This window comes from Mchenga conophoros, linkage group LG8, assembly GCF_057382185.1.
Source record: "Mchenga conophoros isolate Kocher_MC1m ecotype Shallow Benthic linkage group LG8, M_conophoros_male_GT1.1, whole genome shotgun sequence".
Lineage (NCBI taxonomy): Eukaryota > Metazoa > Chordata > Actinopteri > Cichliformes > Cichlidae > Mchenga > Mchenga conophoros.
Window position 1 is genome coordinate 20,770,421 of NC_140533.1, and position 21,943 is coordinate 20,792,363.

General features: G+C 43.2%; 1 protein-coding gene across 8 annotated transcripts in view; it reads right to left on the reverse strand.

The window, feature by feature from the left end:
- LOC146568676 (C-terminal-binding protein 2) overlaps positions 1-21,943 on the reverse strand; it is a 97,937-nt gene that overhangs the window by 38,795 nt on the left and 37,199 nt on the right. For 3 of the 8 annotated variants that reach the window (XM_085284870.1, XM_085284868.1, XM_085284871.1), the window contains one exon: positions 18,218-18,436. In XM_085284870.1, the coding sequence (XP_085140996.1) occupies positions 18,218-18,287 (70 nt within the window). In that variant the 5' untranslated portion in view covers positions 18,288-18,436. Of the gene's footprint in view, positions 1-4,048; positions 4,165-6,343; positions 8,169-8,494; positions 8,581-18,217; positions 18,437-21,943 lie in introns of those variants that run through there. The other 5 variants (XM_085284866.1, XM_085284867.1, XM_085284872.1 and 2 more) reach the window with 4 other exon arrangements.

A 21,943-nucleotide genomic window follows, 5' to 3' on the forward strand; every position in this document is an offset into this window, starting at 1 on the left:
ATACCTTTAAAAGCATTCCTGCGTAATTGTCTGTGCTGCAGTAGAAATCAGGAATGGAGGAAAATGGACCAAAATGAAAGGAAGCAAAGGTAGCAGCCAATGGGAGCAATGCAGGGTCAGCGCTGCCTGTTCTCTCAGGTATTATTGAACAAATAAAGCACTCCATCTCCTATTAGTGTGTACAACATAGGAAACAAGGGATGAGGGATTCGCTGCTGAGCAGATTATTTTGGTTTATTTGTTATTTTAGCATTTGCTCTATGGCAGTAAGGAGGATGTTTCACATCTTTGTCCTCTGGAAAATCAGTATTCACTTACTTTTTAGGACGGCAAATGGGAAACAAAAATATTCGACCGAATTTTTAATTTCTACCCATTATCCCTGCCCATTACAAATAAACTCACATGGGAAATGTTCTGAGAGCCTCTGCTGTGTTTACTGGCAATTGTGCTGGATGAATGGCAACCGGTAACATGGATTTGCAACACGGGCAGGAGATCAAACCACAGGACAAAAGACTAGCCCGGAAGACAATAGAGAAGCACAGAGGACCACATGGGGAACGAATGACAACTGATCGATCAGGATGACCACAACCGGCCGAAGTGCAATTTTTACTGGAAGAAAATAGGCCTCACAACAAAAAAGGTTAGTACATCAGCTAGGCAATGAGATCACCCACTATATGGTGGTCAGAGAAACAAGTTCTTCCAGGAAAAAAAAGAACAGAGATTACTGTTACACCTTTAAAAAAATCCTGTTGCTTTCATCTGTCTTCCTAGGTTTTATTCTTCATCCTCTGTATTTCTCAGTGTCTCTCCTCCTCCCTCCTCCCTGACCACAGACCATGAAAGAAGTAAATATGTGCACGAGGTAAAGCAATCGGTTAACCTTTGAAATACCCTGGCAATGAGATCTGCCTCTCTTTACTCTTTTCAGTTGCAAAAAAAAAAAAAAAAAATCGAAGAAGAGGAGAAAAAAAAACACAATGTTGGCCACCACTTCAGAGGGGATATTCAATATCCATGAGCTTTTTCATTTCACACTGATGAATAATTCAGGGTGACCTGCCCACCACTGAGTGAGAGAGAAAGAGGGGGAGGGATAAAAAAAAAAAAGAAAAAGAAAAAAGGAGAGAATAACTGGGGAGGTATGCAGAGGTAGTTGTCTGCTTTAGTGGATGCAGCTGTTCCTCTGTGACAAGCACAAAACCAGTCTCCTCCCCAGCTGCTGTGGAGAGAGGAATAATATACAGCGGAATTGACGACAGATAATTGGGGAGATTATATCAAAGCGCTGCCATTCTTGCAGCACGAGCAGCAAGCGCACGCCGTTGCTATCCTGTAAACAAAACTGCCATGGGATGGGGAGACTAGTAGAATAAACATGACAATGCAGTCTCTCGAAATAGCCAAATTATTCTTCCCACCAATCATAACAAGTCATCAGACGAAGACCCACAAAAGCTGGAGAAAACCCCCCGCACATACTCACACTGTATGCATCGCACCATCGCAGTTACCTTTAGCACTGAGGACGACAGCAAATTGATCACCACAAAATAACAGAAAATTCTCTCAATAATGAAAAACACACAAACTTGAAGGGTAATTACAGGGTAATTGCAGAGTATAAACAAAAACTTGTGTTGCAAACCCGTAATACTTAAATAGGCCTATTGACAGTACTGACTGGCATTTATCAGCAATGCAGAAGAGCGGCAACATAAACTTTGTGTTATTTCGGAGCAGGAACACCTCTGACCCTGCGCAGAGGTCAGCTGCAACTATCGCACATATACGCACAAACACACACTCAAACACTCAAGCTGTCACAAGCAGGGGGAGACCAGCTGTTCCTCATTCGCTCGAAGGCTCCATTCCCTCCACGGGTTGGCTGGCTTTGCAGAAACCATTAATCCCTCTGTGAACGCAACCGATGGTTTGGAAAGATCAACCATGAGAAAACACAGAGGGAGGGGTGAGTGAGGATGGGGCTCGAAAACACTTTTTTTTTCCTTCAATTTTTTTTTCTCTCTGAAATAAATACTGAAGTGGAAAAATAGATTTGTCGGGATACAAACAATACGGATTTTTAATGGAGATGGAGCAGCAGACAGTTCATGTAACATCTACCAGGTTTTAAAGGAAACTGGAGATACATGACAGAGAGACTGCAAACAGGCAAGTGTCTAAGAATCCCAAAGTTACTGTGAAGCACACGGGGTAGGAAAGTTTCTTACCGATTACCACCGATCATGTGTTTTACTTACTACAGAACAAATTGTCCAAATGTTATGAGTTCATTCAGTTTGTTGCACAATTATTTTCAATAAAATTACAGGTAATAAGCACAAAGGCTACAATTACTACACATTTACTCTTTTATGTGAACAAAAAAGGGAAAAAACGAAGAGTTAGCACTGAATAAATTGCTCTGCAGCTTTAAAGTAGTGAGGGTTTTGCATGTGCGTGATTATAAGGCGTTAATACAAAAGCACATATAGATGCTTATTACAGCTCCACATAATAACTCCGTACCGACGATGTGTGAGCTGAACCTTCTTGTCTGTCTCCCTTCATTCATATCAGTGGGATTAGCGAGGATGACACACTGTCAGCAACACGTGACGCTTGTATAGTAGCATGCACAAACACATACATGTGGACAGCAGGCTTCCACCTCTCTAATTCTGCGCCTATTCCTGCCTTAAGCTATTAGCCCTCCACAATAATAATGTGTAACCCATAATTGCATTAAGAACAAGTAAGGAAAGGGTAAACATGCAGTTCAGCCAGGAAGTATTAGGAAAGTTATTTTTGTGTTGCCTTAACACCGCAGGGCATTTGAATTTAAAGAAAACGGAGCCTGGATCATACATGTTTGCACATACACATACACATCAGAAAAACAGACGTTTTCAGCTGTGCTCCAGTAGCTCGTGATGTGCCTAGTTTTTAAGTTAGCTGATATTTTTTTTTAAAGCAGAGCTAAAACAATTCTACTGCAACACTTCCTGACGGCACTTTATATGTATAGTAGATAGTGCTAGTAAAAGGAAGAGAGAGACAAATAGAGGAAACTTAAGGTCTTGTCTCTGTGTCCTGCTGTCAGCTTCATCACATTCAGCCATCCTGATGAAAATGAGCACTTCCTGCTGTTGAGAGACGGGCATCTGTTGTCTGTGTGCATGTGTGGCAGCATGGTGGATTGTGCCAACCTCGTTCATTGTTCCACCAGCGCGCACACACACAGCCATATATCGTAATGCATGAATATCTGGAGTTATGCATGTGTGACCATGTTAGCTATAAATCAAAGCGCTTTGCTCCCATAGAATCAAAACCAGAGTGGCTACGCAGGAAGACAGACGCTACCTTGTTGCTAAAGCATTTGCAAGTACTAGTCTAGGGCCAAAATGACACACAGGGAGTTGTTTCTTTCCACCTAGCTAGGGGGAAAAACATGTACGAGTGCACAGTGAAATCAACGTTTAGCCAAGGACAGCTGAGTGCACATTAGGCATGCATCCTCGTGAATGTCCTTCCAAACACAGGCAGGGAAATTAAAATCCCATTCAGGCCCCCCATGGGAACCATGCACTGGAAGGTTGCATAACTGTCAGCCACAAACAGCAATGGTTTCCTCTCAGAGGCAAAAAAAAAGGTGATCTGCTGTGTTTTGACTACAACCTGGGCACCGAGTGTGTCACCAAGAGAACAGACTTATTCAGGTAAACACATCAACTGACACATCCCATATGGCTATGAGGCGCTGCTGCCAAGTTCTGGTCTCACTCCTCCCTGTAAGTTACAAGCTCTGCTCCCAAAATATACCCCATCTCCTCCCCACACTGCCTGCTAATTCTCCAGCCCAGAAAAGTACAGCTGAAGATGTTCTGCGGATTATCTCCACAAGGAAACCACGTGCAAGTGTCCACCTTTGTTAATCTACTGAGCACGCACACAATTCAGGCTACAAGCCAATCGCACATACAGCCAGGGAAATGGCTCTTCTGCTTCACGTGACACTGAAAGTTTCACCCACCTGTGCCGCTCTGTGGGATGCCACTGACGGACAACTCCATGGCCAATGCAAGTGCTTCGAGGCCCTCTCCCTACTTAAGGTTGAAGGAAATGGTGCAACAGAGCTTGACTCAACCGTTTAATGCCATTATTAACACTACTTACAGCTTTAGCCAACCAAGACAGCGCCCAGCGGAGAGGAGGCAGGGCCCTCCCACCTGCACCTACATCTACATAAATATTTTAAGAAAGCACCGATTTCACTTCTGCTCACGTCTTTGTTTTTACAACTCTCCTTGGAGAATAAATTTGAATTTAATGGTACGATAATGTAGATGCCTTCACGCTATGTGTGAACGTCCACTTTAATGTGAGACGATGAAAAGGACAGTGCTTCGTATTGGGAGGATTTATTCAGGACGTGTAAAAGGAATTACGTGTCAACTTTTCATCAATATGCATGTTTTAACATAAAACGCCATGCATGTAATGCGAGAGGCTCTTCACAGATATACAAGCGCCTCTGCAGAAAAGTGACTAGCAATTTCTTGAGATGTACACTGCTCAGGGGGAGCGGGTGGGTAAAAGAAATGGCCTACACCGTCTTATTGTTTTCACTCAATTATCTCTGCAAAAAAGTAACAAGTTTAAAAAAAACTAAATGTGTATCTGCCTCTGATTACCACTGAAACCTATGTTGCCTGGCAACACACAATTAAGAAGTACGCTTTCCAATCAGCAGCAAGGGCCGCCCATTATCAGATGAAATTAGTGAAGCAACAAATGTCAGCGCCATGCAAATGAGTTTGTTTGCTAAAAGTGTTATGGGTACGTTCGGCCGTCGCCGTGACCTTGGAGAGACGCGTACATTTCCGCGAAACTGCGAGAGGAACCCTCCTGCCTCCCCCACATCTCCTTCTCCCTCTTCTGATTCTCACACCTCGCTTCTTATTTCCTTGACAACACATGAAGGGAAGCCACTTCATAAAAGTCATTACTCTATAACAAGTGCAGCGGCCCACGGACCCATTAGAGAGGCCGGCAAGATACAGGGTTACACGGCTGAAAACAAGGTTAAAAGATTTAATTCCTCCCTAAGCTCATCAGCTCTCATCAGCCGGGAAATATATCAACTAGTTAGAAGGAGAAATCAAAATAAGCTGAGATGATGCCTCATTGGAGAATTCACTTGCAGTATCTGGACATAAAACGCTACCTCACTACTTGTGTTAGCCTTGTTTGAGGCCCATTAATAACTGTATTTCCGCAGATCTAAATATAAAAGCACACTTAGGAAAGCTCCAAAAACATATTAATTTAGTAGTTATTTCCTTAATGGCTCTGTCACTATGAAAAAAGCTATAATGAAATTTCGAAATGAACATCAACTGCTGTTTATTAGCAGTGATTTTACAATCTAAACTGTATACTGCTTCTTGGAGCATGTTGGAAAACGTGTACAATGCAGATCAGTGGACATTTACTTAATAAACTCAATATATTAGTTAAATTTGAGTTTATAACAAAAGAAACACTCTTTTAGTTGCGCTGCACTGGAAGCAGGATTTGAGTGGAAGCGTGGAGTCTATAAAAACAGTTACCTCCTATAGTCGACGCAAATATACATCCAATTAGTGTAATTGGATTTGAGGCGGTTAAGCCCCAGATTAGGAGAGAGTGCAGCGTAAAATAGAATGACAGTAGCTCTGTATCAAGGAAATAAACTTTTACATATAAGACAAGCTTAACATTGATGCAATTCTGTCACTTAACTCACTCTGTCTAATATCTTACACTTAAATAATCAAAAGTGTTTAAAATGTGCTTTCTAACTTCACCAAATCAAGTGCAGGCAACCTTGAAAAGCAAAACGGAGCTGCAAACCACTCCAAAAGCACATTCGTGCCTGAAAATAATTCTGACCAACAATTTTAAAAAGAAATAGATGGAAAAAATGTTGACCTCAATAAAAGCAGTGCTGCTCAAAAGAAATATTTCAACTTGATGATGAGACAGGATCCCTTCTGGCAAATGACACAACTCTCTTGCAATACATGTATAAATAGTTGCGTAATTCAAAAAAGAAGACCCCTCCGAGCATAGCTACTTAACTTGTCAGATGCATCTTGCATGCTACTCCTCCATTCAAAAACACTGTCAGTGTGATTTTTTTCCTAGTATGCCAAAATCCATGTCAAAATATGTAGAACTAATATACAGAAGAAAATTATTACCAACTTACAAAAAAAAAAGGTTATTCAGCAATAAGGATGGAAGGTTTGCATAAATTAATGAGAAAAGTGAGGTTGGACATTACTTGTGTCAGGCGTAGTGACCATGGTTGAGACTATGACAGGTGGACCGGTGCGGCGTCCCACCATCTTGTTGTTGTTAAGGTTTTGCGCTTGAAGAGTGGTGGCAGAGCTGACGGGAACTATGGTACTCTCAGGAGCAGCATTGATCCCCTTGCGGAGAAGTTGTGGGCTGTGAAGGGGGCTTGCTGCTCCTACAGGTGATGCTGGGGGAAAGTTGGGGGCTCTCTTCATCAGTTCCATCGGGGAATAGGAGCCAGAGAAGGTTTTAGGTGCAGCTCCAGGGGTGCCTGGAGCAGGTGGAGGCTGGTTTCCGAGAGCAGACATGGCAAGACCGGTGTGGGCATTATACATGGAGAAGGGTCTTCCCTGAGTCACAGCACTGCTATATCCTCCAGGGCTGACTGGAAAAGCTCCAGGTGCCAGCGGCCGTGCTCCTGGGTAGGTGGTGGTTTCCAGGAGATGTTGGGAGGGTGCGCTGCTCGGTCTTCTACCCAGAAATTCTCCCATTCTAGGGGAAACTGTCTGGACAGTGGTGGGAGGTTGCTGCATCAGGTTGGGGTCCATAGTCAAACCCTGGGGCTGCACGTAGAGGTCATTGCGATGGCTGAAGCTATTAGATCGGGCACGTGTTGCCGTCCCAACTGTCTTGCAACTGAGCACCACTCGTGACAGAACACGGGCCTGGGCCAAATTAGGGGCCACAGACCTAACATCATGGTCCTCCATCATCCCCAGTGTGGAAAGGGAATCAAAGCCATGTTGCAGCAGAAGTGTAATTGTGCTTTCAGCCAAGCCTTCCCCTCTTAAGAAAGCCAAGAAAGCAGGGTCCACCATCTTCTTAGGGTCTGCAGCACTGGGTTGGTGAGGAGGCAAGGTGGAGACCATTCCAGCTGTGGCAGCCACCATGGCTGAGCTGGGGTCATAGTTTGGATCATAAGGCAGCCTCTGGGAGGCTACAGCTCCGTAAGCCCTGGGGAAAGCTGCGTCCATTCCCTGAGAAGCTGGATCCACCAATGAACTGGTGGCAGCTGGCTGAAGGGGATCCAGGCGCAAGCTGTTGATACTGTTGTAAGTTTGACGAGCAGACAGCGGTTCAGCAGCGTAAACAGGAAGCGGGGGCTGAGCCCCGAAGATCGCAGTAGCGGGAGAGCTGCCACCAATACGCTGGACGTCTGGGATCATCTTAGATCCCAGAGTTTCCCTGTACAAACGGCTCAGCTCATGAAGCGGAGGGGGAGGTGGTGGCGGAGGAGGCGGGGGAGGAGGGGGAGGAGGAAGAGGCGCGGGTGTAGGTGTAGAAGCAGAGGCCAGTAAAGAGGGTGTGGCTCTTGCTTGTCCTTGATCCCAGGAAGACCTAACCCCCCCAACGCTGGGCCCATAATGCAAGGCTGATCTGGTGAGCAAGTGCTGGTTATCCCTGTAAAACCCAGACTCCTTAGGTGGATGACCAGATAAGGTGGCGTCAGTGAGGTAATAATCCTGAGGTGGTGCTGAGGCCCGGCCTGCCATTAGCTCCTTGAGGTAGAGACTGCTGCTTAGGTCAGGTACAGAGGTTTTCTTCAGTGGTGGCTGCCCATGCTGGTCCTGCTGGATCTGTCTGTATAGAGAGGAGTGGAGGACTGGATCCCGTTTTTCCCCAAGATCTAGGTGACCGTGAAACCAAACGTCTCTGTCTTCCCCACACAGTGCAGAAGAATTTCTACACCCTGCAATGTTACCGCAGTAGTGACAGCGACTTGCAGCCCTATCGTTCTGGCCTTCACTCCATTCAGGACCACGCTGGCTCAGAGAGCCACCAAAATACGACTGTTCACTTGAGTTAGGCATCAGTGAAGACAATAAAGAGGGCAGCTATAAAGGCGGAAAATAGAGCCAGGTGTTGTATTTCAACTCTCCAGTTACACTCAGCCCCAATCAAAAGAGAGGAACAGAGAGGAAAAAAGGAAAGGTGAAGCAGGAGGTACCCTTTTACCTGATGTGCAACCGAAAGCCCCCCTCCCCTCCCCTCACTTCTCAGTCTATGCTATCATGTAGCTCCCTGCTGGCAACCTATTTAAATAATTCAGTCCTGGAAACATGAGAAATCTGTGGGGAGAGAGGCCCAACATGATAAAAACACAGAAAGAATACAAACACACAGAAAATTAACACACCTTTAGGTTGCAGCTCTGCTCCATTCTACTGCAGAGGTCATGCTTGTGCTGGGTATCACGGTTACTTTCCAAGCTAAGACTGAGGGTGAGAAATTGGGGTTAAAAAACACATGCTGGACAATGGCAGCAGAATGGAGGAGGGGACAAGGCGAACTAATCCACTGGGGGTTGATGCACGCCATTGGCAGGCGTAGTCTTCTTGTCCACTGCGTTTGCCACAAGGGGATTAGCATCAAACTAAAACCTGCTTAAATCCACTGCCCCTTGTGACATCACTTGAACTAGATAGTATACACAGCCAACATACTGCTGATACCTCTGGATGTGTTTATAGAGAGTAAAGCTCGAGTGTTTACCGCTCACCTCTCCATTGGCTTGCAGCCGGTATCCCTCTGGGCATTAATGGATCTTCCCAAAGGGACAGAGGAGGTTGGGGATTGACATGGTGTATTTCCCTTAAGAGAGGGGGAGGAGATGGTTACAGTGTCCAGTCACACAAGTACTACTGTGGGCCACATTTTATTTAGTGACTGGTAGAAAACGACAGGAAACCACTGGGCAAGTTGACATATATGAATGCCTATAATCAGCCGTGTTCTAATGATTGTTTTCGTCATGACTGATTTATACTACGATGAGTAGTGTCTATATGGTCCTTGTAATGCATGATCCTAGAGACACCTACTGCAGTAGGCTGGTGTGTCAACATAATAGTATCTCAACTGTGCACAAGGCACTGAAAGAACATTACAGGTGTGTAGCAGAAATCTAAATACGTGTGAACTGAATTAGTGCATTATTACATGGTACTAAGCCACTATATCTATCAGTTTGTCAGCAGGCATTCTGGTCAATGTGAGCCATCACAATATCATCTGTGCGCGTCATTTTTATCCACTCACAGAACTTACACTTTGCTACTGCACACCAGATGCGCAGCAGAGCAGATGTGGCTTATGAGATGTCACCATCAGCGAGATAACTGCCAGTGTTTACTTGCTGTGATAAGAGCAATGCAAACAGTGGCAGGAGGAGAAGAAAGGAGCTTTGATAAGTGTCTGATAGGAAAAAAGGCCGATAAAGTGAGAGGCTGCCAGTTTTGACTTTACCTCGAAAACAGATAATGTGAAATAGGACAAGGAAGGAAAGGAAGGGAAAATGACTGGACTATACCGAATAGATTGTCACATCTAAATGTCTATAGGATTGTTTCTGTTCTGCGTTTTACCCATCAATGAAATAGACACCTCGGGTTTAAAGGAATACCTTTTGCTGCAAGTCTCTAGTGACATCATCTGGATGCTTCTGAAGCTAAGACACTGAGACAGCGTGACTGAGACAGGCTAAATTTATTCCAGTTTAAGACTAACAAGAAACTGCTATAATGCTGTGTCTCTTTATGTTGTCCCACTACCTGTCAAACCGCAGAGCCAAATGCTAGAACCGCCTTGTTTTCGACTCCAGGCTTAAATGATGCAATAGTGATAAAATATCTAAACAAAACCAAAAAAACAACAAGAGAATTTTTAATTATGGAACATCTGAATCAGAGAGCATTAAGTAGGTCAAACAAAGAAGAAATCAGAACAGTTTTGTTTCTGCCTGCAGCTCTGTGCAGCGCATGATGTCGCACATCTGAAGAATGCTTTCTTTTATTAGAGGTAACCCATACCTAGCAATTTCCGTGCAGTGATTTCTCAGTCCTGTACTCTCAGGTCTGAGTCTCCCTGCGCCTTTTTGTCAACTGTAAAACACACCATTAATCACTGTGTTGTATCTCTCTGCGGCGATCGCAGACAATAACTTCTTTTAATAAGCCCCTTTCAGGGCTGTGTGTCACTCAGTTCCCGCTTCCTGACAAAATATTAATAACAATAATAAACATCTCAAGTACGGTCGGACTGGTGTTGCTTACAACGAAACAAGGACGTGGCTTATCATATCTCCCGCAATCTATTAGCAAAAGAAGCTGTGGTAGCAAATTCATCTTGTGCATTTTCCCTGACAAGCCTTTCTCTCACGAGAGTTGCTCCATAATTAAGTGAGCATACTACACTGCACTCATCAAGCAACAGGGATCCTGTGTTTGCTTGTATGAATAATACAATAAAGGGAAACTCCAAATTTAAACACTGGATATGTGGTGAACGGCATCAAAATTAATGCCAAAACCTCGGCTTGCTAGCTCACAGCCAGTCATGCGGCTCTGTGAAAGATCTCTAGGTACAATGTGTTGAACAGACGTCCAGCAACAGTCGTGCCTTTGGAGCAATCTGGCCATCTTTCTAGGGCACAGGACGCTAACGGCGGGACTTGGCAGGCAGTGCAGGCAGAGATAGCTGCAGAATGATTTAGATAGCTGCGACTCTACAACTGCTGATCCATTAAACTTTCATAGGGACTTCATAAATTAAAACCATGACTGGAAGAACTTGAAAATTCTACTCAATTACTGTGATTGTACAGTATATTAAAGTTTTAACGAGCCTCTGGGCCTTTTCTCACTCAAACACAAGTGCAGGCAGGAAGGAGGGGCGATGAGGAAAGAAAAACACATGGTACCAATTCTGGTCTGATGGCTTTCAGAGGGTTTACATCTGCTGTGTTATCAAGACGCTGTCCTCTGCCTCTTTACCACCTCGCATCTCTGCAGTGCACGGCTCAGCATGTTACAGATTTCAAGGATGGGAGGAACGCAGGGCAGAGAGAGAGCCGCTACAGGGCAAGACCTCAAGTAGACTTGGTGAAGCAACTGATTAGAGTTTTGTCTTCCATTTTAGCAGGTTGGTATTTTCCATCTTTGCCTTGTGCACAGCCCCACGCTCCGCCTGCCTATCATTATCAAGCCAGTGGCCCATACTGCATCACAGATGGGGCAGACAGAAGGGAGAGACGACAGCCCGCTTGCATTTTGGAGCTGCAGCTGAGTGAAAGAAGAGGGAGGGAAGGAGAGAGCAAGAGAGAGAGAAAATGTAATTTTTCTCTAAGTCGTTGGTGAAAAATGATTTGGAGTTCGGCTAAATGAAAGAGCGCTTTTTGTAGTTAAAAGCAGAGATGTGGGGGAAGGGTGGCAATATTCGTATGTGCTGAACGCTATAGAAGGCGAACGTTATTTATTTTCTGTAGTGTTAATGCATAGTGTATAAAGGTCAGTACGTCTTCTGGCACTTTTTATTTAAGAATAGCCGCAATCTATGTTTCATCTCCCAAGATAAGCTAGACTACTCATTCATCAGTGTCTTAGACAAGCAGCTGCACGTAATCCTGATAAAACACCTATAAAGAAATATAATGCAACAGATTTCTTACCCTTAGTGATTAAAATTTTAGCTATAAAGCAAAAGGAGAAGGACATAAGAATTACAGCAATTTTCAGCCAGTGGATGTGTTGTCAGTGCTGCAAGTGATGCCAGTGCTAGCTAAAAGAGACTTCTGCGGTAAATCTTTGTCGAGCCTATAGCACCAACAGTTCACAACACCATTACCGGCATTCAGGACTTTGTGTGGTTTTTAATCTGTTAATTACCTCATGGTTGTGTCACAGTGTTTTATATGTGGTACCAGCCACAATAGGAACAAATAAGATGCTTTTCCCTCCTGGGTCCTCCACTCTTTTTTGGGGGGTCATTCCCTTACGTACATTCCAATAATTGCAATTTCTGCAATCCTTCTCCAGGACATATTTGAGTCCTTATATTGAGATAATCATTCCTGTTCTCTCACTGACAAATTCAAAAACTGCAGCAAAAAATTACTTGGAAATGCACAGAATGAATCGACGGTACTGAACAGGCCAGTCGAAGCAACATGTACTTACATTTCCAGGGAGGTGCATGCTACCATGTAGGATTTCAGAGATGTCTGCGATGTACCTACAGTGTAAATTCAACATTTAACAAATATAAATCCACTGACAGGCTCCAGCCTCGCTACAACAGCCTTGCACTGTCCACTTCCTGCTGTGACAAAACAAATTTCCCACGTGTGGGACTAATAAAGGTTATCTTATCTTATCTTATCTTAACCCTGAACTGGATAATGGGTAATAAATATGGACTATCCTGTTCAATTAATGTACTAAGTGAGAAACTATATAGCATATATACTGTACTACTTGAAAGCATGCCACAGCTGTAGTCTAAAAGGAAACATATTCTAAGTTCAAAATTAATTTAGAGTAATCAACTGGCAATAAACTGGCAATAAAATATAAGAAACGATTTTGACACCATTCCTGGGATGGCAGTCCTCAATCCTCAATGCTATAAATTCATTGATTCATTCATTATGAATCAGCCAACAGATATATTTTTAAACCTTTCATTCAAGCTGTATCGATCGGGTTCTAGTTTAAAGAAAACGGCCACAAAATAAGCTTCATTGAATAATCAGTTAAATAAAAGATCACCAAAAATATAGTTTTCTTAACTGGTGACTCTAAGCTTCTCTGAATCAGTAAAGCTGGTAAGAACACCCAAACAGCTAGTTACATGACTCACGTTATTTTTCCTCAAGTGCTCAATCCAGTTCAAAGTTCACACTAAACAGATTCACTATAACAGTTATGAGCAAATGCAATCAGAAACTAGAAAGAACAATTCTGCTTCTGTGTCTGCAGTACTACTTTTGTTTTGCATCTAATAAGGATAAATTATATTCCTAATTATTCCACCATAAAGTGCCATCATGTTGCACAACATGAATAAAATGCAGATGCTGATAAAAACATTATCTGACTAGATTAGAGCGGCACTAATCTAACCCAGAGGGAAAAGAGTAATGCAGTCTACAAGAAAAACAACAATCTTTGCAAAGAAAAAAAAATGGATCAGGAGCAAAACTGTCCTCCCTCCCAGCCACTCGGCCCAGTTGCTGCAGAATGATAAACATTGGTTCAGCTCAAATTAAGCCGAGAACATGAAAGGACCTGAGGCTGGGAGGAACATGGGCCGTGGCAGATCACTCCTCATCTCTTCAGATGACAGAAATGAATCTCTCCACCCCTGAGAGAGAAAGAAACAGAACAAGAGAAAGAGTGAGAAAGAGAGATAGAAAGCATCTCTCTATTTCTCATAAAGCCGAATTAAGGCTGATGCTTCCCAGCAGCTGCTTTGATTGAGCTAACTAGCAGCTTTTGATAAAACATTTGCAACCAGCTCCCTGCCTTCTTATTTGCAGACAGGCCAGATTATGCTAAATACATATCAAGGACTTTAATGGCTTAATCAGCCTTGTCATCTAGCCACCGGGTTTTCAGAGATACAGCATATGTGATCCCACTGCCATAAATATAAATATAAGACAGCCAGGATGAACAATTTGGGAAATGCTATAATATAAAAAAAATTACAATTTGCACCTTGCGTGGCAACGAGAGCTGACTTGGATATGACAAGAGGTGTATTTTAATGTTGGGAAAACAATGGAAACAAAGGCAAAGGCTCTGTTGGACAGTGCAGAGAGAGTGTAGTCTCAGCAGACGTTTTCCAAAGAGGACGTTCCAGATTTTCACTTGAAAGAGATTGAGAAGAGACAGCGCAAATCATGGCTTCATCTGGTCTGTATCTGTTTGCCAACTGCGAGTCTGGTTGAAGTGTGAACCTGGATTAAGATGAGTTACTCCAGACAGTAGCCAAATAGGTCCTGTGAGGCTTTTACCTGCGTGTGAAACCAAAAGCAGCAGATCGCTTCATGTACGCTTTCTCCTTGCTCAGAGACAATCGCCATAGCAGCCTTATCACTCCACTACATGCAATCAGTGGGACAACTCGGCCTGGTCACTGGCTCGTGAACAAATCACAAGCTGTCTCCCCCCCCCCCCCCTTTATGCCCTCACAATAGCAACCAGGGGACTGATGCACTGATCCTGTATGACGGCCATCTGGAGATCTTGTGTGAGTTTTCACGCCGGCGTGCTTGTGTTTGCGAGTGTGCGAGAAGGAACGTCGGCAGGTAAGCTCACCATGAAGCAGCTCTGCATGCATCACAGCAACACCTGTTACCGTCTCTCTATGCGTCTCCTGTGGGCTTTGCGCTCAAGCCAAGCAGACAAACTGTTGTTCCCTCAGGAATGACTAACTACCTCAGCTGTCTGATTCATGCAAATTCAGCAGCTGGATCTGTACTGCAATGGTAATCAGGAAGTTATTTCAACCAATAGAGAAAATCCTCCTGTTACTTACGACTCACCTTTAAGGTCAGGTGATTATTAAAGAACTATTGTTCAATTTTTTTTTTTTTTTTGGGGGGGGGGGGGGGAGAGAACTTTTATAAGGAAATCTCCTTGTTGTGCTGTGTATTATAAAATTTATTTGTAATTATAGCCCATAAAAAAAACTTTAAGGAAATCTTGGAAATTTCATTGCTTCATTCATTTATTAGTTAAAAAAAAGATTCATAAGGCTGTCATGTTGGTTTGCTGAGCAGCACTAAGAAAACTGCTATCACTGCTTTGTCCAAAGGAAACAGCTTGTGATCAGCAGCAATCCTAGGTAGTGAAAAACCTCCATGTTAAAACAACAGTTCAGCAGGGGGTTATGTACTGTATTGTTTCTTGGCTGGGATAAGTGACTTCCTGGAGTCTTTGCATGTTGACTGGCAAATAGTCCTGGCCAAGAAATCTCCGCAAGTTTTACAGGTGGTGAAAGTTGATTTGGGCAAAGCAAAAGCAGCTTTCCCCCCTTTCCAATCTTTATGCTTAGCTAAGCTATCCAGCTTCTGGGGGCAGCTTCCCAGTTTGGATTTTGGAAGGCAGAGACTCCCTCTCCACCTTCCCTTATCCCTTAAGAATGCTGCTTCAGGCATGTATTTATATGCCACCACTGCTTGTCATTACATTTTGTCTTCTCTCTCCTAAAGTTAGTTTTTTTTGTCTCAGTCTCCATTTGTTCTCCCTTTCCCCCCACTTCTCTTTCTGCTTAACCCCCCATTCAGCCATGGCAGATGATGGCCCCGTTGAGCTTGGTTCTGCTGTTTAAATAAAGCATGTGGTAAAGCATGTAGCATGTGGTATGAATCTTCTCATGTAACTCTGAGTGCAAAGGGAATAAACTTGCTATTGACACCTCCCCCCCACCAAAAAAACAAAAATATAAATTAATTAAAATGATTTGCCTGTTCTCCAATTCAAGGTCATCTTCTTGGGCAGCACTGCACCATGTATAACGTTGATGCTTTCGGGGTGATCGTGGCTCAAGAGTTGGGAGTTCGCCTTGTAATTGGAAGGCTGCCGGTTCGAGCCCCGGCTTGGACAGTCTCGGTCGTTGTGTCCCTGGGCGAGACACTTCACCCGTTGCCTACTGGTGGTGGTCAGAGGGCCCGGTGGCGCCAGTGTCTGGCAGCCTCGCCTCTGTCAGTGCACCTCAGGGTGGCTGTGGCTACAATGTACAATCACCAGTGTGTGAATGTATGGGTGGATGACTGGATGTGTAAAGCGCTTTGGGGTCCTTAGGGACTAGAAAAGCGCTATATAAATACAGGCATTTACCATTTTACCCTGCTATTTTCAGATCTCCCTGTGAAAGTCCCCTATTAAACACTTTTCACTTCTCTGTCAGGGATTTCATCATGGATCTACAACTTGCGCACAACACAACAGACATCAACGTCTGGGTAAAACTAACCCACCTGTCACGTCAGGGATCATCACTGGTGATCAGCGCTGGTTCTCCTGCTACAACCATGAGACCAAACAGCAGACTTCTTTACTAGAAAAGCCGGATATCTGGTGCATAAGATTAAAAGCACAGCCGGGAGCGTGCTTATTAAGACATGCACTGTTATTTCATCCATCAATATGGAGTTCTACCCAAAGGACTGAGTTATTTTCTATTGGGTGCTTTGAAAAACACAGTATTGTAGCCAAAAAATACCTTTGCTCATCAGCTGCCCTATATATCAGATATGCCTCCCTGTGACTGTCTTTTCCCAAAAATAAAAATTCAAGTTTGACGCCCCAGGTTTTAACACGCTAAAGGAGGTCCAGAGTGCGAGTGGTCAGCAGCTGTAGTGGAAGTGGGCAAGCACTGCCCTAAGAGCAATTAGCCAAATTTAAGTCAGGTGTTGTGTAGTCAAAAAACGTTATGATTGCACCTCATGGCATTTAAAATGTTGTTTTAAAACTCAGGTTCTCCCTATTTCTTTCTCTCTCATTAAATTTTAGCTGTCAAGATAATACAGAACTGCATACCTGTTAGTGTAGTCAAAGCTATAAAAACAATACTATTATTATTAAACTTGTAAAACTGACTAAATAAATAATGAAGGGGTTGATTTCGTGATGACTAGTTATTCAGACAACTTTTTTTTCCAAAAAAAAGCTTGATTACACTCGAGAAATGCTGAACTTAAAGATTTGCTTTTATTGGTTCAGGGTTGTAAGGTAATTTCCTAATGCCAGTATATATTTCCAAATGCTACATCACAGACAAGGTTTCTTGGTCCTGACTATATGCTGGAAGTGTGGCATATGTCCTTCATTTCATGTGCATAAAGCTGAGGTGGTTACATCATGCTGCAAAACAAATATACTGGCACTGGGGGTAATGGTGCGTCTAGCTTCATTTTCCAGCACTGCAGTCATGTCTGCCTCTCTCTGCGCTGGCTCCAGGAGGGCCTAGCAGCTTAACAAGCCTCTTGGGGACCCAGACAGCAGAGAGGAGATGATTTTACCTCAGGACACAGTCTGACAGACCCATACGCACAAACACGCATGCACACACACATACACACAACACAAAACACACGCTGGGCAGTCAAACAAGTGGATTTAAAAATGCACATTCACAAGGCTTCAGATACAGTTTATACACCCACACAAAAACTCATATTCCTTGTTGCCTAGGCTTACTTTGTAGCTATGCGTGCAGCAGGGGGTTCCTCTTGTATGTTCAGGCCTTTCAATACAACACCACAGCTCTATAATCCACCACCTAAAGCTTAATAATCACTGCAGTTCATGCTGTAAAATTGGCTGCTTTTTAACAGGCGTGACAGGATGGAAACCATTCAATCCCCTGCGGTAATCTAACTTGAGTTCAGATGTTTAGAGATTCTCCTTAACCATAAGTCACATAACAGACACTCCTACACAAACCAACCACAGCTCGCAGAGAGGCCAGAGTAAAGCAGTAATTTCATTTACATCCACTAGATGAATGTTTGCTGCTGAGGTCAACATTCATAGACTGGTTACTGTAGTATCTGACATGTGCGGCGTGCCAGCAGAAAATTATAGCAATCAATAGGCACTGATCGCCGATAGGTGCTAGGGTTTTGCTAAGAACAGCAAGAATAGGCGGTCAATGAAGACAGAAGGAAAAACATAAAAGTGAGGATTTATTTTCCAAAGGAAAGCAACAAGGAGATGCACTTAGCAAGAATTCCATTCTTTGCAGGTCAAAAGAAATGCAGATTTTGAGGTTAAACCCAGGCTAAACCTGTATTCTAAAAATGCTCACTTTTGACCAAATTGAGGTCACTTTAAACCTCAATATGTAGACCATCAAACCAGGATTTTGGTTCAGCGCAGCTCCAAATATAAAGAATCATCATCACACCCAGTTGACACCCAGTCAAAGTTAATTTACAGCAAAATCTGGAGGCCTGCTTGTACGTACTGAAAGTAGCTCTTGAAACAACAAAAACTGGCGCGAAGGTAGAGAGAAGAGCAGTGCAGGAAAATGTGAGTCGGGAGTGCAAAAAAAGTTTAAGATGGGTACATACACAAAACTTTACCTTCACAGATTCGGTCCAGTCGCTGTCTCTTCACTTTGTGTTTGTCAGTCAGGGACATGGCGTCAAACGCGGCACAGCACAGGACGGCAGGGCTCTGCTCCGCACAGCAGGGTATCTCTCCTCCTGAGCCACCAATACTGACAAGGTTCAGACTCCTAGTGCACTGTCAGCACTACTCCCCGGGGCATACCGCCTCGGCACATACACCTACACAAAAGGCACAAACACAAAGAAACTTGGCTTAAAGCAACGCGGGCGCACACAGACACACACACACACACGTAGTTACTGTATATACACACATCATTGATGTAAAAGCACCAAAAAAATCTCTGACACAGGAATGCATTAAAGAGGCCTTGACTACAAAGTCCCACAGTCTTCTTCACAAAGAGTCTGGGAAGCTGCAGGCAATAGATATACAGGAAATCAGTGAATCACACAGCTTCACACACATGCACTCAGACACTGCTGGTGACAAAGTGCTCCATTTGCTCTAAAAAGTGACAAAACTTCAGTGCTCTAAAAGCTCCACTTTTCCCCTGTTTGAAGTGTGTTTTCTTTCCTTGACAAATACTCATGTGAAGCTCCATCTAACTTGTCACTCATCACATTTCTTATTGATCACTGTGACATTTGAGGTATCTCAACTCAGTCTACTTCTTCCCTTTTTTTGCCGTGAAAGTTTTTCAAAACAAAGCAAGCGCAGAAATGCTCAGTCTGACGACAGTCGATGTGAAGGAAGCTGATAAGACTGGAGAGGGGAAATTTATCATCTGATAAAGTGATGTGTCGAACCTGAAGATGGACTGTCATGTAATGACACGTTCAGACCAATAGAGGGTAGTTAGAATCTACCCAGAGAGAAACACATGTTCACATCCACACAATATGAAGCCAGATGATTACTGAACTTCAAATAACTTTAGCTTGGCCACGATTTGGCCTTGCACACATAATCACAGTTGCCATTTCAGATAAAGAGAAGTTTGTAACTTTGAGCTGTCTGAAAATGTAACCCGACAAAGCCTTTTTAATTCGCTATCACTCACAGACATGCAGGCAATTATTTGTACAATTGCATCTTTGTTACAAAGGAAAGCGGGGAAAAGCATCTGAGTCAAATGGAACTAAATTATTGCAGCACAACAGGGATTAAACGTTCTCTCTCTCAAAACACTCATATCCCACATTGTGCTCATCCAGGACCAGAGCCTGAGGCGCCTTTGCTCTCACAAAGTGCTGTGATCACTGAAATATCTCTTTGTGTCAGAAAGCATCACAGCAAAGTCATTACACAAAGTCTTCATCGGTCCTGTGTGGTCAAATATCGAGGGTAAAAAACACGAGAAGGGTGAGAAGGTAAAGATTTCATATGTTGTGGATCTGAGCCGACCTGTGCTATTCATCAGAACTGGCTATTCAAATGTGAAACTACATGCTACTGTGGGTGGTGCTGAAATGTGACATTATCAGGACACCTCTGCACATATGGGACCATGCAGAGCTATCACACCAGGAGGTATAAAGACTTGTATGCAGCCTTTCCTTGAGGAAAAAATCCTCCACATGTTCCTATTTAAGCGTACATTGCCACACCATTTTGTCCCCTCTAAAACCGTTTTCTGTTTATAAGCCTCCTTTAATGATTTCAGTTCTTTCCCTTTATGGACTTATGGGAAACCTAAATGCTTAAAGATCTTTAGCAGGTCATAAATGCAACAACATACAACCTGGATAAAGAAGGGTCCATTAAAAATAATCCCTGCAGAGGTGGAAAAGGCTAATCATTTTCCTGTTCAGCTGAGTAATCTGTAAGTTACTGTCATGGCAGAGAAAAGAATGATTTTGACGAGAGGAAGCCGCACACAAGGTTACTTCCAGGGTGCCTTTTTAACAATATGGTACCCCGGCTGGAGTATGTTAACTGCTGCTGGAAGGCCTCACCCTGTTACTTCATTTCAGTCTCCTCTCAGTCCCTCCTCCCTCTCCCCTTTCATCTGTCCATCTCTCTGTAGTGCCGCTGCCTCTGAGGTCTCTCGCACAGAGTTATCAATCACCGGCCCTTGTTCCAGGGCCATCCACTTGTGTGTGTGTGTGACATAAAGAGTGAGAGTGACAGAGAGGGTGGGAAGTTGAGAAGAGGAGGATTCACAGAAGCTAACAAGACCCGCACAGAGGCCAAACCTTCCCCATCTATATGCCTGTTTCTTTTCTGTTAGACAATCAACTATAAGCTGTGGTTTGAGAACTGTTTCATTTTCCAAAAAAAAAAAAGAAGAAAAACTCACATGAATCAAGAGTTCAATTTCTCAATACTATAAAAGAAAAAGTGAAACAAGCCTGACAGTGCAGCCAGCAGTGCATGAGAGGGTATTTAGGCAGGAATTTTGCACACTCAATTCAAACACAAAGGTCATATACATGAATCTTAATATTTAAGAGCTATTAAAAGTCAGATGATCGATAAAACTCCCCCGCTTGCGTGGCCACAGCTCACTGAAAGGGAAACATTTGCGCGCGAGACACCAAAACATTAAATGAACGAATCCATATCTGTGACAGCCGGCTCTGTCTCCCAAGGATGGCTTCACCCGTGAGCACAATCACAGTCTGCAAACTCTGCTCAATGTCAGGGGCACACAGAGATCCCTGTCAGAGTATGTATGGTACGCAGATGTGGGGGAAGGGCAGTCAGTTAGCGGGGGTTTCGAATACAGCACAAAGACAAACAGTCTCAAATGACTGATCTCGTTGTAAAGTGATTTATGACAGAAGAAAACACCAACAAATTAATAAGAAAAGGCCGTCTCAGGACCCCTTCATTTTTTCACACCTCCTAGTATTATTACAACTGAAATAGGGAGATTGTTTGCTAAGCTTAAGCATATTTTTAAAGTTTTATGCAGCTGCTGGGTGCTGAACTTTTGAAGTTTTAACCTATAATCCATTATTTTCTCGACTTAAATTAAATTTTTTATTCAATGTTATTCTTTTATCTGGCTCATGTTATATTAATTTATTAATGTATCGGTTTAACAAAGTTAAAGGTTACGTGTTTTTATCACACATATGTGAATAAAAAAGTAACACATATGCTGCCATAGATATGTTTAGTGGTTTTAATACCATTTAACTTCCTGAGTTGGCACTGACAAAGGGGTGTGTCTAAGCGTAATCTATGTGCAGCGGCGCAGCGATCAAGCACAACGTTAATGACACAGACATGTGAAGTCAATAACTCTGATCATCTTCCTAGAAGGACTCTTTGGTCCTCGTGTGGCTATTAACCTTCACATTTATATGGAGGCATATGTGAGGTTACAACAGAGAGCAGGTGAACAGTTTATAGACACCGCATGTTGCTGATGACAAGTCATTGAATTGAGCAATAATGCAGGTGGTATAATGGAGATTCGGATCTGTGCAATTCTGGTTTTAGTTATCAGAAAGATGTATATCAGATCAGGAAGTCAATAGCCATGTGACTCTCTAAGCCAATCGTCTGCCAAACATATGACCTCTATTTCCTTTAATGTACTGAGGAAGACCACAAGGCTGAGACATAAAGTAAATGACATCATTTGGTTTTGTGGCTTTGTTTGACCTTTTTTTAAGGCAGAAGAAACTGTTAGGTGATCTTGTGATTGGCATTTTGCGCTCTACTTTGATCTTTTATTCACCGAACAATTAATTAACACATCAAAAACCCAA